General features: G+C 37.1%; 1 protein-coding gene across 18 annotated transcripts in view; it reads left to right on the top strand.

The window, feature by feature from the left end:
• The window catches only part of LOC125672077 (uncharacterized), a 48,226-nt gene that overhangs the window by 14,451 nt on the left and 21,262 nt on the right, over window positions 1-12,513 (top strand). For all 18 annotated transcript variants that reach the window (XR_007368845.2, XR_007368846.2, XR_008802428.1 and 15 more), the window contains exons 5-7: window positions 5,456-5,545; window positions 9,112-9,232; window positions 9,377-9,451. Coding sequence is in view for 7 of the 18 variants with exons in the window: in XM_048908169.2 (XP_048764126.2) it covers window positions 5,456-5,545; window positions 9,112-9,232; window positions 9,377-9,451 (286 nt within the window). In the remaining 11 variants the exon portion in view is untranslated. The remainder of the gene's footprint in view (window positions 1-5,455; window positions 5,546-9,111; window positions 9,233-9,376; window positions 9,452-12,513) is intronic.

Below are 12,513 nucleotides of genomic sequence, written 5' to 3' on the forward strand. Positions count from 1 at the left end.
AGTTCAATTAATCGATGAATTCGATACATTCTTGGAATGAAACAAAATCGGCAACAATCCCGTTATGTTTTCCAAAAGCAGGGTTTCCCCTCGAAGACTTCTCGGAGCTTTACGGCGAGTCAGACAGTGATGATATGCAGTTAGTTAGCACAACTCGCCATGTCCGGTCGATCACTCGGCATTACATCAGTTTCCGTTTCACAAATTGAGACAGTTGAAAGCGATACATTTACAATGAAAGATGGGAAAGACAAATTTTAAACGAACACAACACAAACTTGACGAACGTACATAATGTAGCACTTGATAACGGCGATGATGTAGACGAAATCGACAATTTACCAACAGAAAATTGCGCGAATAATTCCCAGATTTTAAACTGTTTAATAAAAATTGAAACTTTTTCAAATGAGCACGACAATAAAACACTGACATTTATATTTTTACATTCTTTTGTGATAAATGTATATTAAAACGTTAGCAATCATTACACACGTATGCATAGATAGTGAATACAAGGGAAGCAACTCTCATTCTTGCACTCCGGACTCTGTGCAAACCGAACAATTTCTTTGGAACCACACATAGCCGGTTTAGACAGATTATACTGTATATGGAACATGTTGTTAGAACTATAGCTGTATGTTGTGTTGTGGAAGAGTTTTGATACTCCAACGTAATCTAATGGTCAAATATGTATGTATGTGTGTGTGGGGGGGTGGGGGGGATGTTATAATATATATCAATGTGATTGACGGTGCAGAATATCATTTATCAACTCTCTTCTGCAATAAAGTGAAGATCGTGTATTTTATTAATCATTAAGTGACAAAGTGGAGAGTCCAATCTGAGAGTAAACTGTTAAAATTTAGTGTACACATCGTAGTGCCAAGAGCAAACATTGGGGTATAATGAAAATGGTGGGTAGGAAACGGCAGACAAACACCAGGTTTCCTAGTGCTTGGTTTCATACTGTGTTTAAAAGTGCAGCGAGAAAAACACACTATTCAGTCAGGTCAGAAACAGGGGAACAGACCTTGAGTGTAAAAATTAGTTGAGTATCTCCTGGAGTTCCCCTACAATGTGAAGTGCCAAATCTCAACAGGACCCCCTGTCTGGTGTGTGCCTTATAGACCCAGGTATTCAGCTACTGAGGTTCTATTCAGAATCCGAATTACCATAGAATTATTGCCCAATTATCACTAATAACTACTCCAGTGAGGCTATTGGGAATCTGTTTAACATCTTATTCCAAAGTCAGGCCAACCTCACCAATTATTGACTGCAGGCATCAATTAAGCATGCTTTTAAAGCAGGGAAATATCAGCAATTATGAAATGAATAAATAAATTTATTTTCCCCACTCAATATTGAGTTGCATTTGATATATATACATATGTGTCCTTACTGTCTTTATGTGATTTTGTCAACCAAGGGTTATCATGGTTCCCTTTTATCATGATTATCTAACCAATGAACACACATACACACAATATAAGGTTAACACATATACACACAGAATAAGGTTAACACACATACACGCAATATAAGGTTAACACATATACACACAATATAAGGTTAACACACATACACACAGAATAAGGTTAACACACATACTCACAATATAAGGTTAACACACATACACACAGTATAAGGTTAACACACATACACACAATACAAGGTTAACACACATACACACAATACAAGGTTAACACACATACACACAGAATAAGGTTAACACATATACTCACAATATAAGGTTAACACACATACACACAGTATAAGGTTAACACACATACACACAATATAAGGTTAACACACATACACGCAATATAAGGTTAACACATATACACACAGAATAAGGTTAACACACATACACACAGTATAAGGTTAACACATATACACACAATATAAGGTTAACACATATACACACAGAATAAGGTTAACACATATACACACAGTATAAGGTTAACACATATACACACAGAATAAGGTTAACACATATACACACAGTATAAGGTTAACACATATACACACAATATAAGGTTAACACATATACTCACAATATAAGGTTAACACACATACACACAGTATAAGGTTAACACACATACACACAGAATAAGGTTAACACATATACTCACAATATAAGGTTAACACACATACACACAGTATAAGGTTAACACACATACACACAATACAAGGTTAACACACATACACACAATACAAGGTTAACACACATACACACAGAATAAGGTTAACACACATACACACAATACAAGGTTAACACACATGAACACAATACAAGGTTAACACACATGAACACACTAAGGATATAGGACTGTATCAGCTCTGATCCTGTTGCCCTATCTTGTTTGTTTTAATAAAATATTGTGAAAATAAACAGAAATTAAAATAAAACATTGTGAAAATAAACAGAAATTAAAATATTAAACAGAAACTCAGTGACACACGTTATAGACCGTAGCAAACACCCTGTAGAAATGTATTTTGTAAAACACCCTGTAGAAATGTATTTAACACCTTGTAGAAATGTATTTTGTTAGAACGGCCACTGTAGCAAACACCTTGTAGAAATGTATTTTGTTAGAACACCCTGTAGAAATGTATTTTGTTAGAACACCCTGTAGAAATGTATTTTGTTAGAACGGACACTGTAGATTGAGGTAGCCATTTAAGGAAAGGTTTATAAAGAACAAGTTACATCAAAGAAATGCTGAACTTTGGTCTAAATCTGGCATCAAGTGTATGTTTTCCTCTCAACAGTCTGTAAGTGGTGTTCAAAGACTATTATGAATTCATTTATTATTTGAATTCCCTGGTATTTGTCATTTCTGAACTATTTAGCGATGTGTAGATTGGGAATTCTAGGCTACGTAATTAGGCTTGTGTGGTATTGATGGAAGACGCGATTGCATTTGTCAAATTGATGAAAGGAAATAAATGATTTGTTTGTGCACTAAGAGTAAACTTCACTGTATGTTTTTTCTTATTGTACAATTTAATTTACATGAAATGAAAGTTTTATGATAGAAAGATAAAACTCATTTAAGGAGGACTTTTTATAAACAATGAAATCATTGCAGCTTGTCTTCGTCTGTCTGGGGTTAATCTCCTGGTCTTGGTTTAGAATGGTTGAAGATCAAAGACGGCTGTTTTTTAAAAAAAAAATCAGATGCTTTTCTAGATGGTCACACATTATTAACCGTAGATTGCTATCAGCCCAGAAATTTGTAGACGGCTTTTACCCTGCATATGTAAGCAACTATCATCTGTTTTTCAACATGGTTAAACATGTTAGAAATAAATGGAAGGACAAAATTTATGAGTTTTCCCTTTCTCTTATTCTGCTTTTAAAGAATAGACCCCAATTTTAAATGGCATTTGGGAATTAGTGAAGACTTGTTGTTGGGATTAGCACAAATCATATTGAGGTCAATAAGGCCATTTACACAAAATGATTCTTTACAGCTTTTAGTTAATAAGATCATCTTTTGCTTTATCAATTTATGGAGAACATATATCAAATATTTAAAGTGAAGAACTGACAGTAGAGTGAAGCGTGCACCAGCTGCTGTCTACTAGTGTGATAGTTAGAAAACTTTGTACATCAGTGTGTTCAACAAGTCTCAGTTACTAAAATCTTGATATTTAAATCTGAAAAGGAAAAGTTCATCATTTAGGAAAGACTTAATAACTAACAATAGGATTTTGTCAGGAATAGCCCAGTAATGGAAGCTGCTTCACATTTATTTATGCGCTTTCTTTCAACTACATGAAATATTGATGAGGAATTTGTGGATTCTAGAAAACTATATATCAGTATTGAAACATTTTACAACTTTTCCGTTTTCGTATTTGATTTGGTTGATATGTTTGTTAGTGCAGAGTTATATAGATCTATCAGATCCATGGAATGTTGACACGCTGGCATTTGTAGAAATGAATGATTGCATAATACACATGCATAACAGAGTCCAGAAGTGAATACTTGTTATATCCCCTCACCGTGGAGCTGGAGCTGGGGTGTGTGTGTGTGTTATATCCAGAAGTGAATACTTGATATATCCCCTCACCGTGGAGCTGTAGGGTGTGTGTGTGTGTGTGTGTGTGTGTTATATCCAGAAGTGAATACTTGTTATATCCCCTCACCGTGGAGCTGGAGCTGGGGTGTGTGTGTGTGTTATATCCAGAAGTGAATACTTGATATATCCCCTCACCGTGGAGCTGTAGGGTGTGTGTGTGTGTGTGTTATATCCAGAAGTGAATACTTGTTATATCCCCTCACCGTGGAGCTGGAGCTGGGGGGTGTGTGTGTGTTATATCCACAAGTGAATACTTGATATATCCCCTCACCGTGGAGCTGTAGGGTGTGTGTGTGTGTGTGTTATATCCAGAAGTGAATACTTGTTATATCCCCTCACCGTGGAGCTGTAGGGTGTGTGTGTGTGTGTGTTATATCCAGAAGTGAATACTTGTTATATTCCCTCATCGTGGAGCTGTAGGGGGGGAGGGTGTTATATCCAGAAGTGAATACTTGATATATCCCCTCACCGTGGAGCTGTAGGGGGGGAGGGTGTAAGTATATCTAGAAGTGAATACTTGATATATTCCCTCACTGTGGAGCTGGAGGGGGGGAGGGTGTTATATCCAGAAGTGAATACTTGATATGTTCCCTCACCGTGGAGCTGGGGGGGGGGGGGGGGGGGGGGGTTATATCTAGAAGTGAATACTTGATATATTCCCTCACCGTGGAGCTGGTGTGTGTGTGTGTGTGTTATATCTAGAAGTGAACACTTGATATATTCCCTCACCGTGGAGCTGGGGGGGGGGGATGTTGGGATGTGTTATATCTAGAAGTGAATACTTGATATATTCCCTCACCGTGGAGCTGGTGTGTGTGTGTGTGTGTTATATCTAGAAGTGAACACTTGATATATTCCCTCACCGTGGAGCTGGGGGGGGGGGGGGATGTTGGGATGTGTTATATCTAGAAGTGAATACTTGATATATTCCCTCACCGTGGAGCGGGGGTGGGGGGGGGGGGTGGGGGGGGGTGGGGGTTATATCCAGAAGTGAATACTTGATATATCCCCTCGCCGTGGAGCTGGTGTGTGTGTGTTTATATCAAGATGTGAATACTTGCTTCTTATTCCCTCACCGTGGAGCTGAGGGGGGTTATATAAAAAAGTGAATACTTATCCCCTCACGGTGGAGTCGGAGGGGGTTATGTGAGGAAGAGTGAGTTAAGAACCCTGGGATCTGTAATTGTTAGAGGTTAATTGCTGTGCTTTTTAGTGTTTAAATGTGTCCTGATTCACTGACCCTGAGTCTGTATGTTTGTAGGTTACTGACCCTGTGTTTATATGTGTCCTTATTCACTGACCCTGAGTCTGTATGTTTGTAGGTTACTGACCCTGAGTCTGTATGTTTGTAGGTTACCAGAAGGGCTGACCCAGCTAGCCAACCTGACACAGCTCTTTCTCAACGATACGTTTCTGGACTATCTACCGGGGACCTTTGGCAGGTGAGAACTGATTTGTTAACATCACTATGGTAATTTATATAGGGTCCTTAATTTGTTATGGCACTATGTTAATTTATAAAGGGTCCTTGATTTCGTTAAGACACTATGTTAATTCATATAGGGTCCTTGATTTCGTTATGGTAGTATATTAATCTATATAGGGTCCATGATATTGTTATGACACTATGTTAATTTATATAGGGTCCATGGTATTGTTATGACACTATGTTAATTTATATAGGGTCCATGATATCGTTATGGCACTATGTTAATTTATATAGTGTCCTTGATTTCGTTATGACACTGTATTAATTTATAGCAATTAGATTTTGAATTTGCGGCAGATACATTTCATGAAATTATGTGTAAACGAATGTTTGATGATTGGTGAACATCTCACACATTACGATTACTCATTTACTATATATCGATGTATTTGTCATGAGGAGGGGAGATCAGTTTAGGATTTAGTTTGAAGGAACAATACGATGTTACATTGTGTATCTCCATGACCATCATCTGGAAATTATAGTGACATTAAAGTTACAATGGTCAATTAATTGTGATCATCTTATTTATGTTGTGTAAAAACACAAGCCAAATGACCAAACATGTGTTGGTGTGTAAATTCGGACCTATTAGCCACATTTTGTGGAACACCAATAAAACCGAGATCTTTGTTAACCGTAACTGTACCTATCTTCCCAACCCGACAATGCTTAGTCGTATGATAACCCATTAATCGATGTCGAACCTTGCGTTGCAAGTGTATGGGGGTTAGACTGTCATATATAGAATTTACCGAGGATTAGGGAGGGAGGGTGTCTTCACGGGTTCCTGCTCGCCAGAGGAATTTATCAACGGACACGAGTAGAACTCACCAAGTCCCTCAAGCAGACAGGGAAATGTGATGTTAAAGACCAGCGAAAGTGAACATTTATTATCAAAACAGACTTAAAAACGGAGAAATAAATCTCCAGGAAAGTATGTTAGTGCCCCAGAACTCCGGTTTAGGGGGTGTAAATCCGGGTACAACTGGATCAGATGTGTATAGCAAAGCAGTTTATTAAGGGGATTGGTAGTTGTCCAATTTTAAAGGCTTTCAGTAAAATTGTAAAACCTTGAGACAGTTTTTGCTCGCTCACTAGACAGTTGATGTAAGGTTTGATTATTTGTACAGTAAATAGTAAAGAAATTGTGTCAACCAGGAAGATTGAAGGAAATTGATTTTAACCTGAGATCAAATCCAAGGTAGAATCTTACACATAAAAGTCGTAGTTTCAGATATTCAATAGACATGATAGCAAAGTCTTCCGTTAGTTGTGTGGTTTGTACAAAATATCAAACACACTTCTACCCAGATATGAGTGGATAGATTGGGTTTTTGGTATCGAGATAGATATCTGGCTTATACACTGTAGATTTCTTTGAAATGCAGGTTAGCGGGGTGGATCTATTCATAATTGACAGGTCCCAGTGTATATCCACTAACTTGAATTTGCTACTTATAATCATTAAAACTTGTGTGTTGATATACAATAGAATCAAAATTTCACATTCTTACAAATCAGATACACAGAGACATTTACTTATAGCTGAAAATACATAATAAGTAATATGATACACAGAGACATTTATTTATAGATGTAAATACATAATAAGTAATATGAGGAGTTTACTGCTAATACTGTCAATAACTTGGCTAGTTTCTATGGATACGATAGGTAACATGTGACGGTCAGCCTCTCGAGGAAGTGTTTGACCGGTCCTGTTGTTTGGTGGTCGGTTGAAGTGTTTGTATGTGTTTGTGATAAGTATCTAATTGGTCACTTTTAGTCTTGAGTACACTGGTCAGTGGATTTGTCCCGTTCAGATGACCAGTTTAAACATTTGCAGATAAGACCCCTGACCTGACTTGTCAATGCTCTTCATTGTGATTTAATGTTTATAACTTGATGTTAACTCTTTGCTCTAATGGAATGTTTTGGTGTAAGCCTAATGTCACGATATCTCCCAATTTCTATCTGTGTAATTACAGTAGCAGACTGATATTTTGTAGCCTTTGTCATAGAACAGTACAGTATTTTATGATCAGCATCAAGCTTTAATTTATTCTTTAGAATCTTTCATATAGTCCATCAAAAACTAAAATTTACTTTCAATTTACTTTCAACCATTGAAAATCAATTGTAATTAAATTAAACTTTGCAATGTTAAATAGAGTATATTTATTGAGACAAGCATAGTCCTAATTCAAGATTGTGCTGAAATTATCCTAAAGGAAATGCACATTAAAGGTTTTAAAAAATAATATCTGGTAGTTTTATGATGCATATGTTAGAAACCCTACATTGTTGGGAAACTTTTTATGTATATTTTTATCAGGTGTATAATTTCTTTGATAAGGTGATGTTAAGTTTACACAATTTGGAATCCCAGTTTAGATTGTATTGTAAATAATTCAGAATAAAGTGTTATAAAGATAAACCCATGTCATCGTATACCTAACAGGGTTTACATGTTGGGACAGTGTAATTATGGGGGAATAATCCTATTGTCTGCGTGTATACCCTTGGTAAAGATCCCGAATGTTTGATTGTTTGTTTGGCTGCCGTCAGATGTTGACGGAAGGGTAAGATGTCTGTGGAACCCTGGTCAGCAAAAGCGGGATTTTATGTTTACACAGCATTACACTCAATTAAATCTCAAAACAAGAAGTGACCAATCATCAGCAGAGCCCTGGTCAGCAAAAAAAAAAAAAAACCAACGGGGATTTTGTGTTTACACAGTCTTACGCTCAATTAAATCTCAAAACACAGAGAAGTGACCAGCCCTCCCAAGGTTACTGGGTTTATGATTTGATTGTCACTAGGGCACCAACAGATGTCATATACTTACGATTTAATAGATGTGTCCTTTGTGATTTGTAAGGGATCAAGGCTTTTAATGGACTGAAAATGGACCTTGTAACTAAGAGTTTGGTTCAACAAAATTCCAGGCAGTCAAAATATTGAATGATATCAGTAGCAGTCCTTTGCTCTCGGGATGTCAAAATTCTCTTTTAACTGTCAAATTGCATAACTTTGTGTACAGATGAACAATACTCCGTGGAAAATATTTAAAACCATTCAGTTTTAATGGGATGCAAATTAACAGATAAAAATAGACACATTAAACTGTTATGTGTATTGATTAACATAGGAAAATATGAACATCTGTGCTTTAAGTTAAGAACAAGCTTTGACAGTGTGCACTTATAACATAAGAAATTTCAAATATTCTTTAAATTAGAAAAAAGGTGCCGCAACAGTTTAAAGATTTTGAACTTTCAAACAATCCAGGCATCAGAAATGGCAGATAGAACTTTTAATGTGGTGAAATGATAGAGAATTTATTTAGGATTTATGAATTTGATGTCTGTATAATTCTAGATATTAGTAGGAATTCATTTGTTAAATTTCTGTCAATAAATTAAATTAATAATTGCTTTTAACCTGTTTTTCTTTTGATTTTGGTTTCTATATCGAACACACAGACGCTGGAGTTCCTTAAATTTCTATTTTTAGATTACTGAAGCTGAAGGTACTGGAGATTCGAGAAAACCACCTGAAAACTCTCCCCAAGTCCTTCTCCATGCTGACTTCTCTCGAGAGACTGGACATCGGCCACAACGAATTCACAGAGCTGGTCAGTTGTTATGTTTTTACAATCATTGCTTTGTTCGGAATTCTTCCACACTTTCCGGTTTTTGTTGTGTATTGCAGCTGTTGTATTTGATTGTGTGATATCTTGGTGAGTTCTCTGACGTAATGCTTTGATTTTTCATTTCAGCCTGACGTGATTGGGAACTTGACCAGTCTGTTGGAACTATGGTGTGACCACAATCAGATCACAACTCTCACCTCTGTAAGTCATGTGACATCACTCGTAATGTTTCCTGGTTACGCTCACAATCAGATCACAACTCTCACCTCTGTAAGTCATGTGACATCACTCGTAATGTTTCCTGGTTAAGCTCACAAACAGATCACAACTCTCACCTCTGTAAGTCATGTGACATCACTCGTAATGTTTCCTGGTTACGCTCACAAACAGATCACAACTCTCACCTCTGTAAGTCATATGAAATCACTCGTAATGTTTCCTGGTTAAGCTCACAAACAGATCACAACTCTCACCTCCGTAAGTCATGTGATATCCCTAAGTCATGTGATATCCGTACGTCATGTGATATCACTCGCAATATTTCCTTGGTTACGCTCACAATCAGATCACAACTCTCACCTCTGTAAGTCATGTGACATCACTCGTACTGTTTCCTGGTTACGCTCACAAACAGATCACAACTCTCACCTCCGTAAGTCATGTGACATCACTCGTATTGTTTCCTGGTTACGCTCACAATCAGATCACAACTCTCATCTCTGTAAGTCATGTGACATCACTCATACTGTTTCCTGATTACGCTCACAAACAGATCACAACTCTCACCTCCGTAAGTCATGTGATATCCCTAAGTCATGTGATATCCGTACGTCATGTGATATCACTCGCAATATTTCCTTGGTTACGCTCACAATCAGATCACAACTCTCACCTCTGTAAGTCATGTGACATCACTCGTACTGTTTCCTGGTTACGCTCACAAACAGATCACAACTCTCACCTCCGTAAGTCATGTGACATCACTCGTATTGTTTCCTGGTTACGCTCACAATCAGATCACAACTCTCATCTCTGTAAGTCATGTGACATCACTCATACTGTTTCCTGGTTACGCTCAAAAACAGATCACAACTCTCACCTCTGTAAGTCATGTGACATCACTCGTACTGTTTCCTGGTTACGCTCACAATCAGATCACAACTCTCATCTCTGTAAGTCATGTGACATCACTCATACTGTTTCCTGGTTACGCTCACAAACAGATCACAACTCTCACCTCCGTAAGTCATGTGACATCACTCGTACTGTTTCCTGGTTACGCTCACAAACTGTGCAGTATTAGGTTAACCTACGTGTTTATCTTCACATCGCAACGAATTTCAATTTAACTTGCCTTCACATCGCAACGAATTTCAATTTAACTTGCCTTCACATCACAATGAATTTCAATTTAACTTGCCTTTGCATATGTGCGCATGAAAAAATATTGTAGACACCATTTCTAACTTAAGTCTCTTATTTGTCAAAGAGATGGAAGGTAGGAAGAGGAAAATGACTTGATTTCGGGGTGAAAAGGTTAAGGTCACATTATATTAGGGGATGCTGCACTCTCATCAAATGTACCTCCAATTATTGTCAGGTTACAGCTGATGTTTAGGAACATCCAAAGTTCATTATATGCATTTGAACAAAATTTTACCATTGCGGTTCTACTGTCAAACTTTGTTGAGTGAACTATTTTGTTCTAAGGCATTCTACAATGTCAGGGCTTGGCGCCGGGCCCCAAGTCTACACAAAGGGAGAACCGTGTCACAGGACTACAATGGATCATCTGTCATTGTTCTGTATCAAAGATGACCCAGATCTACTATCAGAATAACTGTTATTGATCAGGCATTCCAAATATTTGGTTGTATGTCAAGACAATGCCAGATATGTATTGGTTCTGTGTCTTATTGTGAGATGTCCTCTTCAGGCTGTAGTCGGGAAGTGTTCTGTTCCAGTCAGCTGACTGCAGCACTGGAATCGCGATCCCCCCAGCATGTACTACGTTCCTACGAACAATGAACCCCCACAACATGGCCTTACAAGCCAACATTGAAATTGATAGCATCTGTGTTTGGAAAAGGTCACTCTTGCACTGAACAAAAACCTCGGCTTGAATCATTAAAATCAATACAACATTGATAACAGTGTTGATAGGCTGTATTTGAATGTGTAGGTATTTAAATTCCCTCTGCCTTTTGTGTAAAAAGTGATCCTGACTTGATATTGCCTTTTGCCTATTTTTATATCCGAATAGAGATGTCTTTCAATGTGGTAAACACCTTAAAGATTAACTTTTCTTTCTTGTCATTCCCGAATTTGAATAAGAATAAAATTTGAATTAAAGATTTCAATGAAAATCTCCCAGGGCTATTTTCTGAGAATGATTATATCATTTGTTCTTTAATAGTTTACCTTTGAGTTAATCATATTAGGATGATTCAGAAGACGGTTTTGCTTATTGTCATGAAGATGCTTTGAAAGATACCGGTTTCCCGATTTAATGTACGAAGTAAATTTTGGTGAATTGTCTCGATCCGCTGTATGCCGCAAAATGCTTCATGTTTATGATCTGAATTGGCAAAATGAAAATAATTTCAAATGTCAGTAAGAAAAAAAAGTCTTTGTTCCCTGAAGTATTGACTTTTTATCATCTTAAGAGTAAAAAGTCTCTCTGTGTATGGGATAAGGAGGCTTAGTTGGGTAACGGTCTTTATGTGGTTCTAAAATAATATGTCCAGGTCGTACGGCGTGAAAATGTAAAGCTGATTACTCACAAATAGCTGAAAGATTGTGTTTGTGAACTAACACTGAAAGAGAATTCTAAAGTGTGTCCAACCTGACTGAGGGCCCTGTGTTGTATCTGTCCAGTCCTGGGGCACGTTTTACAAAAGAACTTACGACTTACAACCAACTTTTCCAGTTTATTTTAAGATCATTCTCTTCAAATGCAAAATATTTTTTAAATGTTGAAAATTAAGCCTCAGAAAAGTTTTAATTCATTCATTTAAAGTAATAACTCTGTAATACAATTTAAGACTTGCGACTTTGTCCTAAGTTGTTTTGTAAAACGGATTCCTGGCCTGTATTTTCCAAGTACACCAACAAAGTTTTGGATGCTTGTTCCTCAAATATAAAAATTGCACGTTTAAAATTATATTTTTCACGCTGAAGCAGTAAATTTTTGAAAATATTAAAAAAAAAACCCTTGGGGATCTTTGAAAATATCATAAACTGTGTCCCACTGGAAGAATGAG

Source organism: Ostrea edulis, chromosome 4, assembly GCF_947568905.1.
Source record: "Ostrea edulis chromosome 4, xbOstEdul1.1, whole genome shotgun sequence".
Taxonomy (NCBI): Eukaryota; Metazoa; Mollusca; class Bivalvia; order Ostreida; family Ostreidae; genus Ostrea; species Ostrea edulis.